We start from the raw sequence: 23,358 nt of genomic DNA, 5'->3' as shown, positions 1-23,358 counted from the left end.
GGAGACGGGGTTGGGGCGGAGTGGGGGGGTGGGGAGGGAAGCAGCCGGCCCCAGTGAACCTGCTTCTTCCATGAACAGTACTGCAAGCAACACACAGCGTTAGACAAAAAGCACTTTATTTAACCAAAAAAAAAAAAAAACAACCCAAAAACCAAGCCCCAAATTGAAGAGTTAGAGAAGCACGATGCGCCCGCGGAGCCATTTCTCGTTAACCGTTTTCTTAAAAAAAAAAAAGAACTAAGAAAGGGAAAAAAAACCAACACAAAGCTTGTCATTCCCAAACCACCGTTCTTTCGGGACTGTTACATCTGGAAGGAACAAACATCTGCTTCGGGACTGCGGGGTAGGACGGGGAGCGGGGGGGAGCGGGAGGAGGGCGAGGGCGACACACGGCACCCGGCACACACAGGGAGGTTTTGTCACCATTTATTTGTGAAGTTAAAAACGAGCGATAAAAAGTAAAAACTGCCATACAAGTTTTTTTGTTTTGTTCTCAGTTTGTTGTTCAATGTCCTCTTGAACAGATGAGCCATGACAGACCGGTCCTGGGAGCGGGGAGGGGGGAGCGGGGCGGGGAGGAGCGAGAAGGGGGACAGAGAGCGGGCGATGGGGGGGTCCTGCAAGTATCAACACACCTGCGCCAAGGAATGTTCCAATTCTAAGTAAAAAAAAAAGGAAGGAAAAAAAGAGAAGAAATATCAAGAGTGACTTTTTTTTTTCCTTTGCAAAAGTTTATTTTAAAAACACGAAGAGGGCCGGGTTGGTGGGCAGAAAATGAAGAATTGCAAATTGCTTTCCCCAGAGAGAGGCAGTTTCGGGACGGGCGGGCAGGGAGGTATAGATATATATATATTTATATATATATATAAATTTATAAGTTTCACTTTGCTTTTTTTTAAATTTCTTTTTTTTTTTTGGCAGAGATTAGAGTTCTCGCTCTCTTCTATGGCTGGCTCAACATGAAGGATCCCAATTGTGAAAGAAAGAAGCATGTGAGAGACACAGAAGGAGCAGGCGAGAGCCCGGGCTGCGCGGCCCCGCACTGGCCGTGGCGCCAAACCCACGGGGGGACCACCGAGGGGGGCAACCCCCCAGCCCCCAAACAGAACTAAAAAAAAAAAATCAAAGATTTTCACAGATGAAGAAGTTCACATTCATTCGTTTCATTGAGCCTGCGGAGAGGAGGGGAGAGACAGGAGTCGGTCACCTGGGCTGCGGCCGGCCGGGGGCCGCCAGCAGAGTGCTCAAGTGCTCCCCGGGACTCGGCGGAGGCAGGCTGGCTCCTGGACAGACGGAGGAGGAAGGAAGAAGAGGAGGAGGAGGAGGAGGAAAAGAGGAGGAGGAGGAGGAGGAAGCAGGGGCCGCAGGAAGGAGAGCCGGCGAGAGAGCGAGCGAGCAGCGCTCAGGGCTGGAGGGGAGAGGGGTGCCCTCGGTCTGGGGGCGGCTCCCGGCGCGTCGCACCCACAGCCAGTCACGGTGTCCCCACAACATCCCTGTGAGGTAGGTTGGAAGGCGGCACGACCGTCACGCCCACTTCACAGACGCGAGCGACCAGCGGGACACGGCGGCAGGCGGGTGGGCTGGGGGTGCGGAGACCGGCACCCCGGCGCCCTTCCCCTCCCCCGCCGCGCCCCCGCGGCCTCCCCAGAGCCGAGGCTGGGCCACAGCGGCCGGCCCGCGCCCGTCACCCGGACACGGGACGGGTGGGGCTTCGGAAGAAAGGGAACCAGAAGAAGAAAACCCAGGAGAAAACGACGTGGGGGCGGGGCGCGGACGAGACGCTTTTCCTCCCCGCGCGGCCGGCTTCCGAGTGTGCGAGCGGCGGCCCGGGCACCGCCCACCAGCCAGTCCAGGAGTTCCCTCGCGGCGTCCGTCCGCGTCAGTCCACAGACACGAGCGTCCAGCGAGCGGGCCGCGCCCGAGGCCTCTTCCGTCCACCTGACACCCGGCGCGCTGCCCCGGCTCCAGGGTGCTCCCGCGGCGGCGGCGGCGGGCATCACGGGCACACCCCGCAGGGGAAGGGGTTGCCGGCGCTGCCCACTAAGGCAGGATGGACGGTCGCCGGGGGCTGGAAGGAGAAGGGGGGAGGAGGGGGGTGGCAGTTCCCACTTGCCTGCTGCTGGCCCTGCGGCGTGGGCGGGGGCTGGGGGCCGCCGGGCCCGGGGGTCTGTCCGTAGTAGGCCGCCTGCTGCCGGTAGTACTCAGCCCAGGCGGCGCTGTAGTCCGGCTGCGAGCCGGGGGGGGCTCCGGGGCCCCCGCCGGTGGCCACTTGCGCTGTGGGGAGGCAGAGAGTGAGCGGGGCTGGGCGCGGGGCGCGGGGGCACCCCGGCCGCCGGCGGGCGCGCTCACCCTGCTTCTTGTAGTACTCCTCCCAGGCCTTGGTGTAGTCCTGCTGCGGGGGCGCTCCGGGCTGCTGGGGCTGCTGGCCTGGGGGCGCGGCACGGGGTCAGCGGGACCGGCCGCGCCAGCCCCGCCCCGCCCGACGCCGGCCACCCCGCCGGCCACTCACCGATCTTCTTGTAATACTCTTCCCAGGCCTTCGTGTAGTCTGACTGGCCGGCGGGCGGGGGCTGCGGGGGCTCGCCCTGGGCCGGGGGGGCCGCGGGCGCGGGCGCGGGGCCGGGCACGGGGCCGGGGGGCTGCTGGTAGTAGTGCGAGTAGTAGGCGGCCCAGGCGGCGTTGGGGTCGGCAGCTGCTGCGGCGGCCTTGTCTGCGGGGGGCGGGGGGCGCACGTGAGCGGGCGCCCTGGGGGAGCTGGACCCCCGCCCCCCCCCCAAGCCCGCCCCGAGGCCCCACTCACTCGGGTCATGAGGGGCAGGCGGCTGCCACTGCGGGTAGGTGTTACCCCAGCCCTGGGGTGGGTACTGGTGAGGGGGGGGCCCCCCAGCGCTGCAGGATAGAGAGAAGGGGAGGGTCTGAGCAGAGCCGCCCCAAGGCCCCGGCCAGCGGCCACAGTTGGGGGTGCCAGAGCCCTGAGTGGCCACCCCCCCCACCCCCATCAGCAGTGGAGCCAGCCCCCCGCCCCCCAGCATTCTCATGACCCCCAGGAGCCGGCCTCAACAACAGGCCGGTCAGGACGCCCCCCGCCCCCCAACCCCCAGGGGATGAGGAGGACTCACTGAGGGGGGGCTCCCGGCGGCCCCTGGTTGAAGGGCCCAGGGTTGAAGGGCCCCATGGGGCCAGCAGGGCCCGGGCCCCCCGGGCCTGGTCCAACAGGGCAGAGCGGACCCTGGGGAGGGGGCGAGGAGAAGAGCGTGAGGACCACCGGGGAACGGGGAGCCCCCGCTGGCTGGGCCGCGGTCCCCTGCGCCTGCCGTACCTCGATCTTCTCCTCGATGAGCTGCTTGGCGTGGTCGATCTGCTGGGGCGAGCCCCGGATGATGAAGAGCTTGAAGTTGGGGTCCCCGTTGGGGGGCAGCTGCCGGGAGATCTCCACAAAGGCCCCCGTCTGCTGGTTTATGGCTTTCACGTTCTCACCGCCTGCGGGGGCCGCGCGGGTGGGCAGGCGGTGAGGGGGCGGCCGGCGAGAGGACCAGGACAGGCAGGAAGGGGGCGACCCAAGGGCGGCCCTACTCACCCCTGCCGATGACCAGCCCGCACTTGTGGGAGGGGATGGAGAAGGTCATCTCCCCGCCGGGGGGCCCCCAGTTGCCTTGGCCTCGCCCTCGGCCCCGGCCCCCGGGGGGCATGCCAGGACCGCCTGGAGGGCCTGGAGGGCCGCTCTGGAAAGGCAGGACGAGCCAATGAGGCCCCCGCAGCCCAGCCGACCTGGCCCTGCCCCCCCGCCCGCTCCCGGCCCCTACCCGGAGGCTCTGCAGCAGGTCGTTGATGATCCTGGCCGCGTGCTCGCACCGGTCCGGGGGCCCCATGATGTGTGCGATCTTCTCGGGGCCCGTTCCGTCGTCTGCGGGGCGCAGGGAAAGGGGTCAGACCCAGAGCCTGGGCCCCCCGCGCCAGGCACCCTCCTCCAAGGGCCGCCCCGCTCCACCCCTGCCGGCCCAGCGAGGGGAGGGGGCTCCCACCCTGCTTGAACTGGATTCTCACGCCCGCGTCGTTCTGGATCTTCTTGATCATCTCCCCGCTCCGGCCGATGACCACCCCCACCGAATGCCGGGGCACGGGCACCTGAGGGGACAGAGCGGTCAGCTGGCGCCGGCGCCCCCCCCCGCCCCGCCCCGCCCCCACCCCGGACCCCGCCCGGCCCACGCTCACGTCAATGCCGCCTCCGATCCGGGACCCGTACTCGTTCCGGTCCCCAAAGCCGCCCTGGTCACGCTCCCGGAGAATGTCCATCACCATCTCACAGGCTTGCTGTGGACACGGGGCGTGAGGCGCGGGGCCCGCCGGCCACCAACGCCGCACCGCCCGCCCCCCCCCCCCCCCCAGCGCCTTCTTTCCCAGCCAGTCACCAGAAGGTCAGAGTCACGGCCCGGGCGCCCGGGCCGTGCTGGGGGGGTTTGGGGGGCAGAACCCGCCCCACTCCGTCTCGGGCGCGCCCACCTGCACTTTGTACGGGTCCCCGATGATCCGCAGAGGCTTGTCCACGTTCGTGTTCTGGGAGCCGTCCTGAATCAGGATCATCTTCACACCGGCCCGCTCCTGCGTCCCGGAGGAAGAGGCGGGTGAGGGGGCCGGCAGGGCACCCCCAGAGGGGCTCGGGGTCCCGGGGCCCAGGCAGGCGCCACCCGCACACCTGCAGCTGCTTGATGGTCTCCCCGCCCTTGCCGATGACCAGGCCGGCCTTCCCCGCCGGAATCATGATCTCCTGCACGGTGCCGTTCTGGCCCCCGTTGGCGTTGTCGTGGAACTGTCCCGGGGGGCCCCCGCGGCCCCGAGACACAATGTCATCCAGCATCATCTTGGCTTTCCTGGGAAGGACACACGCGGGGTAGAGACGCTCGGAGACCAAGATCTCGGCAGAGCGGGGGGCTGAGCCCAGGACCAAGAGAGGGTTCCAGCGTCCCCCAATCCCCCCCCACCCGCAATTCCTAGAGCCGAGAGGCAACTGCCCAGGCCAGCCCCCCTGGCAAGCAAAGGCCCAGAGTGGAAGGAGGTGGGAAGGACGAGGACTTACTGCACGGACTCGGGGGCCCCCGTGAGGGACACACTGCGCTCGGGAAGGCCGCCGCTGTCTGCGAGAGGAGAGGGGGCGTCAGGACCTGGATCTGCGGGACCCTGGCCAGAGGGAGCCTCAAGCCCCAGCAGGAGGCCCCAGACCTGACCCCCTGCAGGCCTGTGAGGGGCCAGAGCCACAGGACAGCACGGAGGGCACCTCCCAGACGCGCGGCCGGCACAAGCTCAACCCCTGGTACCCCAGAGGGCCCCCTAGTCCTGCAGGAGCGTCCCGGAATGAGGCGAGGGGTTCAGTCCTCCAAGAGCCACCTCCCACCCCTCCCCAGCGCCCCCCAGCCGCCCCAGCACCCCTACCTGGAGAAATCTGCACTTTGCAGCCCGAGTCCTGCTGGATCTTGTTGATCTGCTCCCCGCCCCGGCCGATGACTGGGCGAAGAAAGGAGGGGACAGATGGGTCGGGCGCCGGGCCGGGGGGGCCAGCGGCCACTGCGCCAGACACGCAGCCCCGATCTGCGGGGGGGGGGACGGGAGGACGGGGCACAAGAGGCCTCGGGGCTGGCACCGCCCCAGGGGGGCTAAGGGGCTTCCCAAGGCCAGGGACCCCACTCACTCAGTCCCACCATGCCGTCTGGGACCCGATATTCCTCTGTCACCGACGTCCTGCAGGCACAGACGCAGGCAGTGAGGGCGGGGCTGGGGGCGCGGGGTTAGGTGCCAAGAGTCCAACCCCCAAAAGGTCTGGCCCGGGATGCTGTCCCCAGCCCAGGACGGGCCGTCTCCTAGCTGGTGGCTCAGTGGGCAGGAAAGCGACCCCGGCAGTCCATCGGGTGGGGCCTCCCCGAACTCTCAGCCCGTTAAAAACGGGGAGGAAGGAAGCAAGATTTTTTTTCTTTTTTTGCTTTTTGGGTCACGCCCAGCAATGCACAGGGGTTCCTCCTGGCTCTTGCACTCAGGAATCACTCCTGGCGGTGCTCGGGGACCATATGGGATGCCGGGGATGGAACCCAGGTCAGCCGCGTGCAAGGCAAACGCCCTGCCCGCTGTGCTATCGGTCCGGCCCCAGCAAGATGCTTTCTGTGCCAGGTTCACCCGGGCCTGGGCGGTGGGGGTGAGTATCTGTCTAAAGCGGATCCCAGGGGCTCCCACCTCCCAGGGCGGCCACTGCAGTGCAGCTGCGGGAGGACACCCAGGGTCCAGCCTGCCTCTGGGAGGTCACTTGGCCAAGCCTGAGCGCCCGTCCCAGGGTCCACCTGGGCCCTGGCAACCGCCCCCCCCCAGGGAAGGGGGAGGCAGTGCAGCTGCCTCAGTTCCCCCGACTGGATGGGCATGTAAGCCCGACAGGGCAGCCCCAGCTACAGCCCCCACCCCGGCCCCCACGGGGAGGTAAGGGCGCAAACCTCAGCTTACCTGGGAGGAGGATGGATGGGTCCGAGCTGAGAGCTGAGGGCTGGGAAGAGGAAAGCCAAAGGAAAGGGGGGTCAGGCTCCTTTCTGGGGCCCCTGTGCAGCCCCCCGGGGCTCCCCTGACCCCCCCAAAGCCAGGGCTTGAGTCTCTGCCCGGCAGCACGCGCCCCATTTCTGCCCGACGCCCGGGGTCCCGGGGGCTCCAGAGGAGGGGTGCTGTCTGCTCAGGGCCCGGTGCCTGAGGAGGCCGGGGAAGGCGGGAGCTGCCCCCCTCCCGGCCCCGGCAGCCGCTCCCCGCGGCGGACTTACGGTCTCCCTGGGACGCCAGCTTCTTGCTCTCGGGCTGATCTGTGGGGGAGAGAGAACAGGTCAGGCCGGGCCCGGGAACGAGGCTTTCACGAGGGGGGCCGACTGGTGGCCTTGCAGGGGTCTGGAGGGGAACGGGCCAGACCCCCAATTCCAAATACCCATAATGCCTCTTCAGCTACTATGGGTAACGGACGTGGGATGTGTGGGCAGAAGGGGGCACAGGGCCGAGACTCGGTGTCCGTCACCTGACCCCACGAGAAGGACCCAACACGGCAAAGCCCCGCCAAACAGTAACAGCGCCCCCATAACCAACCAACCAACCACCCCCACCCCCCGCCACGTTACCTCCGTCTTCTAACTGCCTCTTTTGCCCCCCGAAACTGAAATCCGGGGTGCTGTTGTTCACGGACGTGGCGGCGTCCCCTCCGATCTTGGCTGCGATCTGGGAAGGTCGGGAGCACAGAGTGAGTGACCACGCCGAAGTCCCCAGCCACGAACGCGCTCAGAGCCGTTGCCAGGAATATACCAGGGCTGGAAGGTGGGTGCCTGCCTGCAGAGGGCAGCCCCCACCCCCCCAATTCCAGAGCAAGCCCGGGACTTCCAGAGGTCCGCTTGACAGGGTCTGGGGGGCTGTGGGGGCCGGTGCTGTGTGCAGGTGGGGTCCTTGGGTCTGTCCACCCGCGGGGTGCACTGGAAACGGCTTGTCAAGCTACCCGACCCCCGGAATCCGGGTATGGGGGATCCAACCCCGCCTCGCCCTGGGGACGTGCAAAACTGGGGGGGGGGGGCCGTGAAGCCCTCCGGCCAACACCAAGGCTGCTCTAGGAACATGAGCACCCCCCGTGCTGTTGGCCACTTGGGTCTTGCTTCCGCAACAGGTGAGCAACCGGAGTTTCCCACCGGGGCCTCCCAGACCGACCCACAGTGGCACTCACCCACCCCCCCCAGCCAGCCAGCCAGCCAGCAGCACCCCTGGGTCAGAGCAGCTGGAGAGGTGACGCATCCATGGGCGGAGGGGGCTTCCGCCTACCGGGCACCCTGAGTGGGTGGCCAAGACCCCCAGGGTGGGGGGTCCCGGGGGGGGGGGGAGGGCAGCGCTCATCACCCCACCCGCAGCACCGGGCACTTTTCCCTTCCAGGCTGTCCCCAAGCCTGCAAACTCGGGGGTCTCTTTTACCAAAACACGCCCGGAGTGGAGGTGGGCAGGGGGTGGACACACACCACCAGACGCCCCCCAGAAAGTCACCGGAAGTGCAGAAAGAAAAAAAATAAAGGAAAGATCTGGGGAGGGGGGGTCCCCCTTTCACCCAAGTGCTGCCCCGGCCGTCACCCACTGGGACCCCCCCCCCCCCCCCGACCCCCGCGTTCACTTTTTGGTCCTTCCTTGGCACGGGCGACTCGTGTCTCCCTGCACGCCCCGCACCCGGGCAAGGGCTCACGACCACCCCCCCAAACCCGCCAACCCGCCCCGTGGCCTGCAAACTGGGGAGGTGGAGGCAGCAGCAGCAGCAGAGCCGAGATGTCCAGCGGGGGGTCCCCCAGCGCGCACGCCCCCTTCCACCCCCCGCGCCCTCCACCAGCCCGAGCTGCCCGCACGCGCGCGCGCGCGGGGCCGCCCCCCCGCCCCCCCCCCCGCGCCGCGCGGCCCCCACGTGACCCCGGCCCGCGACCCCGCGCGCGCGCGCGCACGTGACCCCACCCGCGCGCGCCCCCGCCCGCCCGTGCGCGCGCCCGCGGCCTCCTCACCTGGCGCGCCCGCTGCACGGCGTCGGCGAAGGCGTCTTTGCGGATGCCCGGGCCGCCCCCGCCGGGCGGCTGCGAGGGGCCCCCGGACGAGCCCCCGGGGCCGCCGCCGCCGCCGCCGCCCGGGCCGCCGCCCCCGGGGCCGCCGCCACCCGGGCCGCCGCCGCCCCGGTCCCCCGCGCCCGGCGGGCCTGGCGGCGGGCCGCCCCCCCCGGCGCCCCCGGCGCCGCCGCCCCCGCCGGCGGGCGGCGGCGGCCCGGGCGGGGGTCCTCCCGTGCTGTAGTCGGACATGGCGCGGCGGGGCCGGGCCTGGCGCGGAGGCTGAGGCGGAGGCGGCGGCGGCGGCTCAACGCGGGAACAAGGCCTCGCTCGCTCCACACGGCCGCGGGGCACCCTGGGAGAGCCAGCGGCGCGCCGGCCCGCCCCCTCCCGCCGGGGCGTGACGGACGGCGGCGCGGGGCCAATGGGGCGCGGCCGGCGCCGCGGCGCGGCCAATGGCGCGCGGCCGGCGCCGCGGCGCAGCCAATGGCGCGCGCCTGCGCCGGGCGGCCAATCGGGGCCGCCCGCGGAGGGCGGGGGCGGGAGGCGGCGCGAGAACGACAGCTCGCGGAGGCAATGGCGGCGCGGCCGGCCGGCGGGGCGGAGACGCGGGCGGCGCCCCCGGGCGGAGCGGAGGCCCGGGATGAACGGGGCGGCCTCGGCAGCCGGACGGAGGAGGACTCGCGAAGTGCGAGGGCGGGGACGGGGGCTGACCCAGGCGCCCCCTTTTGAACGGGCTGGGCGCCCGCGGGTGCGAGCCTCGGGGCGCCCGAGCCAATGGGGACGCGCCGGGGGCGGGGCTTGCGGAGATTGGCGGCGCCTTCCGCCTATGCGCCGGCGCGCTCCGGGGGCGGGCCTGGCGTGCTTCCCCCCCCCCCCCCCCGGTTAACCAGCATCCCTTTCAAGTCCTGGTCCTCGGCCAATGGGGGGAGGCGTCAGGTGACTGACACGGCGTCCGGCCAACGGCAGTGGCGGAGGGACGGTGCCGGCTTTGGGGGGAGCCAATGGGCGGCGCGACTGCATTGGGGCGGGGCCGAGCGCCCGTCGGCGAGCGCGGATTCGCTGACGCCGGAGTGATTGGCGGGCGACGTGGGCCCCGGCGACGGGCTGCCCGGGTCTCGGGCTTGAGGCCTGGGGGTGATCCCGGAGCCTGACTCCGGCGCCCGAGCACGTGTCCTGCTTGAGGCCTTGGAGGGCGAAGGGTTTCCGGGGCGCGGGAAATGGCCCGGGAGCAAACCCAGGAGCGCCTCGGGAAGGCTTTTTTTGCCTCCGTTCAAAAATCTAGAGACTCCGGCTGCAGAGAGAGTACAGCAGGGAGGGCGTTTGCTGTGCACGCGGCCGACCCGGGTTCGATTCCCAGCATCCCATAGGGTCCCCGGAGCACCGCCAGGAGTGCATGAGCCAGCAGTAATCCCTGTGCATTGCTGGGTGTGACCCAAAAAGAAAAAAAAAAAAAAGCAAAAATCTAGAGACACACACAGCAAACTCAGGAGTGCTTCAGGAATTTTTTTTTTTTACCTCCGTTCAAAAATCTAGACACACACGTACACGCGCCTTGCACGTGGCCGACCCGGGTTCGATTCCCAGCATCCCATATGGTCCCCTAAGCACCGCCAGGGGTAATTCCTGAGTGCAGAGCCAGGAGGAACCAGGAGGAACCCCTGAGCATCGCCGGGTGTGACCCAAAAAGCAAAAAAAAAAAAATGCAAAAAATCTAGAGACACACACACACACAGAGCAAACCCAGGAATGCCTTAGGAATGTTTTTTGCCTCCGTCCAAAAATCTAGAGACACACACATACACACACATACGCATACACTCCGCTTCTCTCCCCGGACCCGTGAAACCAGCTCCCCTGCCTTAGGGATCAAGGGAACCCTGGTTTTCTTTTTGTTTGCTTTGGGGGCCGCACCCGGCGGTGCTGAGGCCTGACTCCTCAGCTCTGTGCTCAGGGATCGCTCCTGGCGGTGCTCGGGGGACCCTGTGGGGGACCGGGGATCAAACTCCCTCCTTTGGTGGTATTCTCCTGGGACCTTCTCCCCAAACCTTGGTCCCTCAGTTTCTCTCTCGGACAGAGGCACCACCCTGCATTCCAGTTCCCATTTGGGATCAAGGAGAGCTCAGGGTACCCAGACCTGGCTAAGGAATTTCAGGAGGGGGACACGCCTTCCAGGTGACCCACCCAAGATCCACTTCCCACCCACCCAGCCCTACCAGGAGTGATGGCTGGGGACAGAACCGGGAGTCCAGCCTGGGTAACCCCCCCACCTCCAGGTGTGGCCCTCCACCCAGTGCATGTCCTGGACCCAGTTATGTCAGGCGTTGGCTGGGGAAATCTCTTTATTCTTGTCCATATTCTCCATCACCCCTTGGCCCTTGGCACCAGGACAAGCCGAATGAGTCTAAACCCAGCGGGGGCCGCAGGAATCCTCCAAAAGCAGACCCCCCCAGCTGGCATCTCCTGACGACAGCCGCCCCGCAACGCTCCCCCGGGTGGGGGGCCAGAACCTGGAGGGTTCTTTGGGGGTCCACGGGATACGGGCTCTGGCCGGTCCGGGCCCGCTCCGCGGATGTCACTTAGCGCCCTGCCTGGACGGCCAGGGTCTTCTTCATTGCTTCATATACCACGCAGCTGATGCCACCAGCTGGCAGGACCTTCAGTAAGGTGGGGGTCATGCCTCGGTACAGGCCCGGCCACCCCTGCTGGGCCAGGATCCGCTGGAAGACACCCCGCATGGTAGGGTTCGAGCCTTCCAGAGTGTCTGCGGAGACAGAAGCAGCCCCGGGTGATTCCGTCCCGGGGCAAGATCTGGCAGGGGAGGCGGATTGGAGTGGAAGGAGCAGAATGGGGTGGGGGGTGGGGGTGAGGGTGAAGGCAGGGGCTGGGGGCGGGGGGTGCATGGGAAAGGACTATCAATTGGGGGATTTTTTTTTGCTTTTTGGGTCACACCCGGCGATGCTCAGGGGTTACTCCTGGAATTACCCCTGGCAGTGCTCAGGGGACCCTATGGGATGCTGGGGATCGAACCCGGGTCGGCCGCGTGCAAGGCAAACGCCCTCCCCGCTGTGCTATCTCTCCAGCCCCTGCACTTTTTTTTCTTTTTTTGCTTTTTGGGTCACACCCGGCGATGCACAGGGGTCACTCCTGGTTCATGCACTCAGGAGTTACTCCTGGCGGTGCTCGGGGGACCCTATGGGATGCTGGGGATCGAACCCGGGTCGGCCGCATGCAAGGCAAACGCCCTCCCCGCTGTGCTATCACTCCAGCCCTGAATTGGGGCTTTTTTTTTTCAATTTTTTGGGGGGGCCAACCAGGTGGTGGTCAGGAACTACCCCTGGGGGTGCTCGTGGGACCCGGTGGAATGCTGGGGATCGAACCTAGATTGATCATGTGCAAGGGAAACTTCCTATCCCCTGTACCTATCTCTCCAGCCCCATGGGATTTTTTTGGGGGGTGGGGGGGACCACATACTGTGGGGTAGGAGATTCGAACCCCGCGTGCAAAACATACAAACAGCAACTCAACTTGCCTGCTCTCCCCAGCCCCAACCTTAAAGCTCAGGTGACTTTAAAAGGGAAAATCAGGGGCTGGAGCGATAGCACAGCGGGGAGGGCGCTTGCCTTGGACTTGGCCGACCTGAGTTCGATTCCCCGCATCCCATATGGTCCCCCGAGCACCACCAGGAGTGATTCCTGAGTGCAGAGCCAGGAATAACGCCTGTGCATTGCCGGGTGTGACCCAAAAAGCAAAATAAATAAAGAAACAAATGAATAAAAGGGAAAATCAGGGACCAGAGCGATAGTACAGCGGGGACAGCATTTGTCTTGCACACGGCCAACCCGGGTTCCATCCCCGGCATTCCGTACGGTCCCCTGAGCACCACCGGGAGTGATTCCTGAGTGCAGAGCCAGAAGTAACCTCTGAGCATTGCTGGGTGTGACCCCCAAAAAAGCCAAATAAATAACTTAAAAAAAAAAAAGAAAATCGGTCCATTCGGGCCAGGGCTATACAGCGGGGAGGGCACTGGTCTTGCACGTGGCCAGCCAGGGTTCCATCCCTGGCACCCCACAGGGTTTCCCCAGCACCCCCAGGACTGGGCCCTGAGCGCCGGAGCCAGGGTGGGGTTCCAGGGGTGGCAGAACTAACCTTGAGCCTGCATCCGGGTGCGCACCAGGGTCAGCGGATAACTGGCCATCTGGCCGCACGTCGTGGACAAGGTCACCGAGGACAGACTGACCAGGCCGCTCGGGTCCTCCATGTCCCTGCCCCATTTCAGCCACAAAGTCCGGAGCATCTGTCCAGAGAAGGGACGTGGGTGGGCAGCTCGCGCAGGGCCCCGGGGCACCTGTCCCCGTCGCGTGTGGAACCCTCACCTCGTAGACGGCCAGATCCGTGCAGGCGTAGGGGATGATGCCCAGCATATTGGGCAGGTAACCGCGGTACAGGGCCCGCGTGCCCTCGTGCTTCAGGATCTGCCGGGCACAGTCCAGCAGCCCTGCGTACTGGCCCGTCCTGCGAAGGGTCAGCCTGGTCTTCAGCACCTGGGGGGGTTGGGGGGTGGAGGCCGCATGTGGGAGTCGAGCGCCCCCAGAGCCACCACCGTCTCCGGCAGCGAAGACGCCAGAGTCTGCAGAAGAGGCCCCTCCAGGAGTCACCCCTCACCCTCCTCATCCCCCCCGAGCACCCTCGGGTGGCCCCCGAAGGACCAAAAACAATCAGCTGAAGACACTCAGGTTTGGAAATGCCCCAGGGCAGCTCAGGAAGCATCGAGACTAAGGGGGAGCCTGGTACCCCAGCCCAGACCACGCAGACGGGGCCCTGGGAGTGCTCAGGCCCTGCTGGGGCTTGTGTGTGTGTGTGTGTGTTTGTGTACGTGTGCCTGTGGATGTGTCTGGACCTGTGTGTGTGTGCGCATGTGTGTGTGTGCGCATGTGTGTGTGTGCGCGTATGTGCGTGTCTGTGTGCTTGTGCATGTGTGTGTGTGTGCGTGTCTGGACCTGTATGTGTGCATGTGTGTGTGTGCGTGCATGTGTGTGCTTGTGTGTGTGTCTGGACCTGTGTGTGTGTGCACGTGCGTGTCTGTGTGCTTGTGTGTGCATGTGTGTGTGGGCATGCATGTGTGTGCTTGTGTGTGTGTCTGGACCTGTGTGTGTGTGCATGTGTGTGTGTGTCTGTGTGCTTGTGTGTGCATGTGTGTGTGTGCGCATGTGTGTGCGTGTGTGTCTGGACCTGTGTGTGTGCATGTGTGTGTGGGCGCGTGTGTGTGTGTCTGTGTGCTTGTGTGCATGTCTGTGTGGGCGTGCATGTGTGTGCTTGTGTGTGTGTCTGGACCTGTGTGTGTGTGCATGTGTGTGCTTGTGTGTGTGTCTGGACCTGTGTGCTTGTGTGTGCACGTGTGTGTGTGCATGTGTGTGCTTGTGTGCATGTCTGGACCTGTGTGTGTGCATGTGTGTGTACATGTGTGTGTGTGCATGTGTGTGTGTGCATGTGTGTGCTTGTGTGTGTGTCTGGACCTGTGTACTTGTGTGTGCATGTGTGTATGTGTGCATGTGTGTGTGTGCGCATGTGTGTGCGTGTGTGTGTGTCTGGACCTGTGTGTGTGTGCATGTGTGTGTGTGCATGTGTATGCTTGTGTGTGTGTCTGGACCTGTGTGTGTGTGCATGTGTGTGTGCATGTGTGTGCTTGTGTGTGTGTCTGGACCTGTGTGTGTGTGTGCATGTGTGTGTGTGCATGTGTGTGTCTGGACCTGTGTGTGTGTGCATGTGTGTGTGTGTGTGTGCGTGTGTGTGTGGGCGTGCGTATGTGTCTGGACCTGTGTGTACCTGTGTGTGTGTGTGCGTGTGCATCTACTGCCGGGTCCCAGGCTCTGTGCCTGTGCCCGCGTGCCCACTGCCCAGCCTCCGCCTGCCAGCCTGGCCCTCGTCCCTCTCCACTGACCCCCCTCCCCTGGGAAGGCCCCGACGTTGCAGCTGGAGCCTGGCCCACTTGTTTGCTGCAAATCAAGAAAGAGGAGACACTGGAAGGGCGCCAGGCATGGGCGCAGGAAGGGGCAGGAGCCGTGGGGGGCTGCGGGCTCTGCTTTGCCTACAAGGGGCTCCAGCTCCATCCCTGGCCCGGCAGAGCCTTGGGGGGGGCTGTGACGCCGAACATTTTTTTTTTAAATATAGATACTAGGAACCTGAGCAAGCCTTGGGCCACAGAACCACACAAAGTAACAATAATGTGTCAGTGTTGGCCTCCAGGTGTAACAGTGAAGACTCTGTGAGCGGCCGAGGCATGGCACAGGGTGGAGGGCGCAAGCCCCCCCCCCTTGCTGGCTGCAGATCAGGGTTCAATCCCCAGCCCCCCACAGGGACCCTTGAGCACCCGCGGGTGCGGTTCCCTCCAACTTAAAAACAAAGTCTGGGCGGGGGAGCACCGGTGGGTCACTGGACTCTGCAGGCCTGCAGAGAGTAGGGGGACTCGAACTTGGAGCCTAGTGGTGGACAGGCATGTGCTCCCGGGCCCTTGGAGCCGTTGCCCCCTGATCTCCCAGAAGGAAGGAAGAGGAGAGAGTAAGAAGGTGGAGGGGGGGAGGAGGGTGAAGGAAAGGAAGGAGGGTGGAGAGGAAGGAGGAGCATCAGGAGGGAGGAGGGAGAGGAGGTGGGAGAGGAGGGAGCATTAGGGAGGAGGGGGAGCAGGAGGAGGTGGGAAAGGAGGGAGGAGCATTAGGGAGGAGGGAGAAGAGGTGGGAGAGGAGGGAGGAGCATTAAGGAGGAGGGAGAGGAGAAGATGGGGAGGAGGGAGGAGCACTGGGGAGGAGGGAGAGGAGAAGGTGGGGAAGGAGGGAGGAGCACTGGGGAGGAGGGAGAGGAGAAGATGGGGAGGAGGGGGAGCACTGGGGAGGAGGGAGAGGAGAAGATGGGGAAGGAGGGAGGAGCACTGGGGAGGAGGGAGAGGAGAAGATGGGGAGGAGAGGGAGCACTGGGGAGGAGGGAGAGGAGAAGATGGGGAAGGAGGGAGGAGCACTGGGGAGGAGGGAGAGGAGAAGATGGGGAGGAGGGGGAGCACTGGGGAGGAGGGAGAGGAGAAGAGGTGGGAGAGGAGGGAGCATTAGGGAGGAGGGGGAGCAGGAGGAGGTGGGAAAGGAGGGAGGAGCATTAGTGAGGAGGGTGAGGAGAAGATGGGAGAGGAGGGAGGAGTACTGGGGAGGAGGGAGAGGAGAAGATGGGAGAGGAGGGAGGAGTACTGGGGAGGAGGGAGAGGAGAAGATGGGGAGGAGGGGGGAGCACTGGGGAGGAGGGAGAGGAGAAGATGGGGAGGAGGGGGGAGCACTGGGGAGGAGGGAGAGGAGAAGATGGGGAAGGAGGGAGGAGCACTGGGGAGGAGGGAGAGGAGAAGATGGGAGAGGAGGGAGGAGCATTAGGGAGGGGTGAAAAGGGCGGAGGAAGGGGAAGAGGAAGGAGGACGGGGAAGGGGAGGGATGAGGGGGAGAGGAGCAGGGAGCGGCCAGCCAAAAGGCGGAGGCTCGCCTACCTCCATGGGGTTGATGAGCGTCTGGGAGGTCGCCACCGCCAGGGAGCCCGCCAGGAGGCGCTCCTGGAAGGGCGGGGACCCGTGCACTCCGCAGAAGTAATTCTTACACTGGGACCAGACAGGAGACAAGGAGTGAGCACTGTCCACTCGCACTCCCTCCCTGAGCCCCCTCGGGTCCTAGGATCCCCCGGGGCGCCCACCCCCCCCCGCCCCCTGCACGTGTCTCGGAGGGAGAAGGAGCCCGAGTTGGGGGTTGGGGACGGGGGTCTGGGGTGGGAGGCGTCTCCCCGACCTGCTCGAAGACAGAGAACTTGATGGCGTACTCGGGCGCGATCTTGAGCACGTTGATACCGTTGCCCCGCCAGAGGGAGAGGACGCCCCCCTCGTGCACCAAGCTCCGGAGCCCACCCAGCACGCTGGTGAGGTTCGTCCTGGAGGCGTAGACCTGGGGGAGGGCCGAGGGGGGCCTGGGCCACCCCGTCTCCACCCCCTGCCCGCCTGGAGCTCAACCCCTCCCTCTCCCCAACTTCGTGCACCTCCGCTGCCGCACCCCCAAATTTGAGTTCCCTGGCTTCTTTTTCAGGTGTCTTTATTTAGGGGCTGGAGCGATAGCACAGCGGGGAGGGCGTTTGCCTTGCACGCGGCCGACCCAAGTTCGATTCCCAGCATCCCATAGGGTCCCCTGAGCACCGCCAGGAGTAACTCCTGAGTGCAGAGCCAGGAGGAACCCCTGTGCATCGCCGGGTGTGACCCAGGAAGCAAAAACAAATAAATAAAATTATTAAAATATAAGACTGTTGGGGCTGGAGCGATAGCACAGCGGGTAGGGCATTTGCCTGGCATGCGGCCGACCCAGGTTCGATCCCTGGCATCCCACAGGGTCTCCCGGGTACCACCAGGAGTGATTCCCGAGTGTGGAGCCAGGAGTAAGCCCTGAGCATCGCCGGGCGTAGCCCAAAAAACAAACAAAAATTTTACTTGAGGGGGCTGGAGCAATAGCACAGCGGGGAGGGCGTTTGCCTTGCACACGGCCGACCCGGGTTCGATTCCCAGCATCCCATAGGGTCCCCTGAGCACTGCCAGGGGTAATTCCTGAATGCAGAGCCAGGAGTAACCCCTGTGCATCGCCGGGTGTGACCCAAAAAAGCAAAAAAAAAAAATTTACTTGAGGGCTTTGGGACCCAACAGGCAGTGCTCAGGATGGACTCCTGGATCAGTGCTCAAGGATCCCTCTGGAGGGGTTGGGAGGGACCCCCTGCGATGGTGCCGGGGGCCAAACCTGGGTCAACTGCCTCTGAAGTCAGCAGTCTTGCACTATCTCTGCGGTCCTGACATCCCTGTTTTGAGTCCTTCTCCGCCTGTACTTGGCGAGTTAAGCCCTGCCCCTATTCTTCGCCCAGCCCCAAGCTCCCCTTCCCCCCAAGCAGCCCTGGGCCGGACCGATGGGACAGCAGGCAGGGTGCTTGCCCCACCCCATAGGGTCCCCCCGAGCCCGCCAGGAGGGGTCCCTGAGTGCTGAGCCAGGAGTCAGCCCTGAGCATCGCCAGGAGTGGCCCCCAAACCAAAACAAACGGCCCCCGTGCTCCCAGCACCCTTCCCTCGCGTGGCCTCACCTCTACCTCCCCCCCCGACCCACAGAACGGGGCTGTCGCCACGAACCCCCCCACTCCCGCCCCTCATACCTGCATGTACACTTTGGCACGGTCCAGGGGGGCCGTTCCCGTGCGGGACACTGCCCCGGCCATGGCCCCCGAGAGCAGAAACTTCCAGAGGGCGCCCGCATTGTCCACTTGCAGGACGTCCACAGGCACCATGAGCTGCTCTCCCGTGTCCAGCACCTGCAGGGCACGCGGGGAGAAGCCTGGCAACCCCCCCCCCGGCCCCCCACCAGCCGCGGAATTCAAGGTTGGGGTGATGGAAGGGGAGGGGTCCAATTCAACAAACTCCTCATGAGTGGTTCCAGTTTTAAAGTTTTTTTTTTCTTTTTGGGTCACACCCGGCGATGCCCAGGGGTTCCTCCTGACTCGGTACTCAGGAACTACTCCTGGTGGTGCTCGGGGGGACCCTATGGGATGCTGGGAATCGAACCCGGGTCGGCTGCATGCCAGGCAAACGCCCTCCCCGCTGTGCTATCGTTCCAGCCCAAGTCTATCGAGGGACCAGAGTGATAGGACAGCGGGAAGGACGCTAGCCTTTTACGCCACTGACCCAGGGTCAGTCCTTGGCAGCCCCATCTCCCTGGTCCCGACTCTAAACTGTTTTATTCTATTCTGTCCTGGGCACGTTCTGGCTCGGCCTGTTTATATTCTAAGACCTTGAGGTTAGCTTTCTTTTCTTTTTCTTTCTTTCTTTTTTGCTCTGCCTTTTTTGTTTTGTTTTGTTTTGGCTTTTGCATCACACCTGGCTGACTCTGCGCTCAGGGGTCCCTCCTGGCAGTCTGTGGGGTGCCGGGGATCGAACCCACATCAGCTGCATGCAAGGCCAGCGCCCTCCTCCCGCCTACGCTGCTTTTGCTCCATGAGACCTGGCCGGGCTTTGGGGGTGGCGTTGTGGTAGGGGACAGATTCCCACGGGGCTCCCGACTCACCTGCTGGGTGGGGACGTGTCGTAACTCGTTTCCACTCACGTGTCCAAACACGTAGCTGTACACGTGGGTGCAGCCTGGGTTCCGGGAGGACGCTGCGGGTAGCGCGGGTGCGGGGTCCAACGAAGCCTCAATTGGCACCGAGAGGGCCCGGCCGTCGGAGCCCCGCTCCCCAGCCTGCTCAGGTGGGGTCCCCATAGCTGCCGAGGGCCAGGACACATCGGCTTGTGTCCTTTGACCAGACCAGGCTGCCCGGGGAGCTGGGGAGGGGGCTTTGGGGATGGTGACATCACAGAGATACTTGTGACCTCGCTGGGCAAGGGGTGAGTCCCTGGCTTTGCACTCAGGAATCACTCCCGGCGGTGCTCAGGGGACCACATGGGATGCCGGGAATCGAACCCGGGTCGGCCGCGAGCAAGACAAATGCCCTACCTGCTGTGCTGTTGCTCCAGCCCTCTCACTCCTTTTTTGTGTCTGGGTTCACACCCAGGAAGCTCGGGGCTGACTCCTGGCTCTGCACTCAGGGATCACTCCTGGCAGTGCTCAGGGGACCCTATGGGATGCCGGGGATTGAACCCGGGTCAGCCGCGTGCAAAGCAAACGCCCGACCCGCTGTATTATCGCTCTGGTCCCTATTTTATTTTTTTCAACTCTAAGGAAGCCACACCTGGTGGTGCTCAGGGCTTCCTCCTGCCTCTGTGCTCACCGATCACTCCTCTCTAGGGCTCGGGAGCTCCTTATGCAATGCCAGGGTTGCCACACCCAAGACAAGTGCGTTTACACCCGTTTAATCTCTCTGTCTCTATTTCGGTTTCTGGTTGTGGGCTGGGGGCTTTGACTCCCCAGCTTTGTGCTCGGTGTTGGGGGTTGGGGGGATTCGTGGGGTGACAGGAATGACCCCGGGCCTCTCACACACATAGCTGCATGCCAGCTCTTTGTGTGTCTCCAAGACCTATGATCTGTGGCTCCACCAAGTGTGTGTGGTAGGGGTAGAGCCATAGTACAGCGTGGAGGGCGTTTGCCTTGCACGCGGCCGACCCGGGTTCGATTCCCAGCATCCCATAGGGTCCCCTGAGCACTGTCAGGAGTAATTCCTGAGTGCAGAGCCAGGAGGAACCCCTGAGCATTGCTGGGTGTGACCCAAAAAAACAAAAGCAAAAAAAGCAAAAAAAAAGCGTGTGTGGTCATTTGTTTGAACACAACAGGGACCAAATTGCAGAGTTTCGTTGTCATGGGGACAGGAGGTTGGTTGTGAAGGAGAAAGGATGGGGGGAGGGCTTGGGAGGGGGCTCCGATGGAGGGAGAGACAGGGAGAAGCCAAGAAAAGAGGACTGAAGAAAGATGGAGGGAGGGAGGGAGGGAGAGAGGAGCGAGGGGAGAGAGAAGAGAGAGGAAGGAGAAAGTGGGGTGAGGGGGCCCAAGTGACAGGACAGCGGGGAGGTCGCTGACCTTGCACAAAGCTGACCTGGGTTCCATCCCCGGCATCCCATGTGGTCCTCTGAGCCCAGCTAGGATTGATCTCTGAGTGCAGAGCCTGAAGTACTTACTGAGGAGTACTGAGCCCAAGCACCACTAGCGTAGACCCCCCCAGAAGATAGGAAAATGGATAGGAATGACGAGGAGGGGGCTGGAGCGTTAGCACAGCGGGGAGGGCGTTTGCCTTGCACGCGGCCGACCCGGGTTCGATTCCCAGCATCCCATATGGTCCCCTGAGCACCGCCAGGGGTGATTCCTGAGTGCACGAGCCAGGAGTAACCTCTGTGCATCGCCAGGTGTGACCCAAAAAGCAAAAAAAAAAAAAAAGAATGACAAGGAGGAGAAGGGGGATAAGGTTGTCCCCATTTAATCAGGCTTCAGCGATGGAGCTAAAAATCCTGGTTTGAGAGGCCAGAGACATAGCACAGCAGGGAGGGCACTTGCCTTGTACATGGCTGACCGGGTTTGATCCCGGCATCCCGAAGGGTCCCTTGACCACTGCCAGGAGTCACTGCCTGAGTGCAGAGCCAGGAGTAAGCCCATTGCGGGATGTGGCCTCAGAACCAATAAATAAATAAAATAAAAATTATAAAGGGACTCCTGGGAATATATCCCAGAGAGGCAAAAATGTATAGTCGAAGTGAGATCTGCACTTGTTTGTTCATTGCAGCACTCTTTACAATAGCCAGAAACTGGAAGAAACCTGAATGCCCAAGAACAGATGACTGGTTAAAGAAACTCTGGTACATCTACACAATGGAGTACTATGTAGCTGTCAGAAAAGATGAAGTCATGAAATTTACATACAAGTGGTACAACATGGAAAGTATCATGCTAAGCGAAATGAGTCAGAAAGAGAGGGATAGACATAGAAAGATTGCATTCATCTGGGGGATATAAAGTAACAAAGTATGAGATTAATACCCAGGAATAGCTGAGATCAGCACCAGGAGGATTACTCCATAACTTAGAGGCCAGCCGGGTATCCTAGAGGAAAGGGCAGTTCAGATAGAGAAGGGAGCACCAAATAAAGGGTGTTTGGAGGATCCTCCCAGGAGGGGAGATGCATGTCGAAAGTAGACTATGGACTGAACATGTTTGCCACTCAATGCCTCTTTTGCAGACCACAACACCCAAAAGGAGAGAGAGAACACAGGGGATTGTCCTGCCACAGAGGCAGGGGGGGATGGGGGGACGGGGGTGGGAGGGATATTATCCATGGTGGTGGAAATTGGGCACTGGTGGAGGGATGGGTATCTGATCATTGTATAATCGAAACCCAAGCACAAAATATAGTAAATCTACAACTAAAATAAATAAATAAAATAAAGGGAAAAAATTATAAAGGGAAAAAAGGAAAAAAAGAATCCAGAATAAAAATAAATAAAAATAATAATAATCCAGGATAAGAATGAATCCCTGATAATTCCCGTTTTGGTTTTGCTTGGGGGCCCCACCTGGCCATGCCCAGAGCTGATCCCCGGGCTCTGTGTTCAGGGATCACTCCTGGTGGAGCTTGAGGGATTGAACCTGGATCAGCTTCATGCAAGACAAGTGCCCTCCCGGCTGTCCTATTTCTCCGACCCCACCCATGCGAGTTCTTACCTTGGGAACCCACAGTTTGACCTCTCTGAGTGTCATCAAGGAAAGAGGAAGTTGGGTAGTTGGACAGTTTGGGGGCCACCCTGACTCTGTGCTTGAGTGGGTCTCTCTGGGCCGTGTTCAGGGAGAATTCATGAGGTGTCGGGACTGAACTGGAATCAGCTGGGTACAAGGCAAGTGCTTTATTTATTTATTTACTTTTTGTGGTTTTTTTTTTTTTTTTGCTCTTTGGGTCACACCCAGCAATGCTCAGGGGTTACTCCTGGCTCTGCACTCAGGAATCACTCCTGTGCTTGAGGGACCCCATGGGATGCAGGGGATTAAACTCAGGTTGGCCACGTGCAAGACAAACGTCCCACCCGCTGTACTGTTGCTTCAGCCCTATTTACTTTTTTCGATTTTTGGGTCACACGTGGCACTGCTTGGGTGACTCCTGGCTCTGCACTCAGGACTTACTCCTCCCGGAGGTGCTGGGGGACCCTTGGGGTGCCAGGGATCAAACCCGTGTCAGCTGCGTGCAAGGCTCTACCCACCGTACTCTGCCCCCAAGGCAACTGCTTTAATCTCTTCATATTATCTCTTCGTATTTATTTATTGGCTTCTGGGGTCACACCCAGCGATGCTCAGGGGTGACTCCTGGCTCTGCACTCCTGGCGGTGCTCAGGGTTGACCCTATGGGGGTGCCGGAGAATCAAACCTGTGTGCTAGGCAAACCGTCCTCCTCTCGCCCAGGCCAGAGAATAAATCTTGTAGTAGGGCCCTTCTAGAGGCCGGTCGGCCTTCGGGGAGAGTATCCTGGGTGCCCTGGGTGGTTCCAGCGTCAGTTCCCAAGTCCTGAGGCGGGGGAAGTGGATGCGTTCTCACTGTTTTGGGGTTTGGGAAGCCACACCTGGCCCGACTCGGGCCATGCCCAGCTCTGCAGCTCTGCGGTGCAGGGAAGGGAGAACCCCGGGCACGTTTTTGCTTTTTGGGTCACACCCGGCAATGCACAGGGGTTACACCCGGTGGTGCTCCTGGTGGTGCTCCTGGTGGTGCTCCTGGTGGTGCTCAGGGGACCCTATGGGATGCTGGGAATCGAACCTACGTCGGCCGCGTGCAAGGCAAACGCGCTACCCAGCCCCTGAGCGCTATCCCCTTTAGCTGCAGGTGAAGGCATCCCCGGCCTCCGCTCTGGGCCCCTCGGACCGCTCCCACCTCCCCGGCACATCCCGTCTGTCTTTCCGCCCAGCGGCCACCAGAGGGCGCGCTGAGCTCCCGCATCAGTCCCCGCCCCCGCCGCGGCCCCCGCCCCTCACCCTTCCCCCCAGCTATTGGCAGCCCTGGGGGGGGGGGGCACCCTTCTCCTTCAGGGCAAAGTGCAAAGTTCTCCCTCTGCCCTCTTGGACGGGCACCACATGGTTCTCCTCTCCTCCTCCCTCCCTCGATCCCGTCCGCCTCCCACTTCCAGCCTTCTCTCTGCTCCTCTCATCTGATGGGCTTTGTCCTGCCCCCGGACCTTTGCATAGGCCAGACCCGCTACCTGGGATGTCCCCCAGCGCCCACCACCACTGCCCCCGTGGCTCCAGCCTGCACCACCTTGCCTGTAAACTTACATTCAAATGTCACTATCT

At 63.1% G+C, this 23,358-nt stretch overlaps 2 protein-coding genes across 2 annotated transcripts; both read right to left on the bottom strand.

Moving 5' to 3' along the window:
* Positions 1–1,654: 1,654 nt before the first annotated feature.
* KHSRP (KH-type splicing regulatory protein) lies at positions 1,655–8,834 on the bottom strand. The gene is made up of 19 exons (XM_056109539.1): positions 8,532–8,834; positions 7,131–7,227; positions 6,786–6,824; positions 6,481–6,520; positions 5,684–5,733; positions 5,428–5,499; positions 5,075–5,132; positions 4,694–4,868; positions 4,501–4,599; positions 4,213–4,311; positions 4,023–4,125; positions 3,804–3,904; positions 3,578–3,722; positions 3,320–3,480; positions 3,120–3,229; positions 2,801–2,889; positions 2,510–2,710; positions 2,350–2,427; positions 1,655–2,274 (listed from the first exon to the last, which is right to left on the bottom strand). Exons 1-19 carry the CDS (start codon positions 8,817–8,819, stop codon positions 1,997–1,999), a joined length of 2,283 nt encoding a protein of 760 aa, XP_055965514.1. The 5' UTR covers positions 8,820–8,834; the 3' UTR covers positions 1,655–1,996.
* A 2,265-nt stretch (positions 8,835–11,099) lies between these two features.
* SLC25A41 (solute carrier family 25 member 41) lies at positions 11,100–18,868 on the bottom strand. The gene is made up of 7 exons (XM_056109555.1): positions 18,674–18,868; positions 17,769–17,924; positions 16,379–16,531; positions 16,087–16,194; positions 12,944–13,111; positions 12,717–12,864; positions 11,100–11,331 (listed from the first exon to the last, which is right to left on the bottom strand). The coding sequence occupies exons 1-7, from the start codon at positions 18,866–18,868 to the stop codon at positions 11,147–11,149; spliced, it is 1,113 nt and encodes a 370-aa protein (XP_055965530.1). The 3' UTR covers positions 11,100–11,146.
* Between the last annotated feature and the right edge of the window lie 4,490 nt (positions 18,869–23,358).

Source organism: Sorex fumeus, unplaced genomic scaffold (assembly GCF_029834395.1).
Source record: "Sorex fumeus unplaced genomic scaffold, SorFum_2.1 ptg000309l, whole genome shotgun sequence".
Lineage (NCBI taxonomy): Eukaryota > Metazoa > Chordata > Mammalia > Eulipotyphla > Soricidae > Sorex > Sorex fumeus.
The sequence above is the reverse complement of the archived record's forward strand: the minus strand, read 5'-3'. Positions and strand labels throughout refer to the sequence as shown.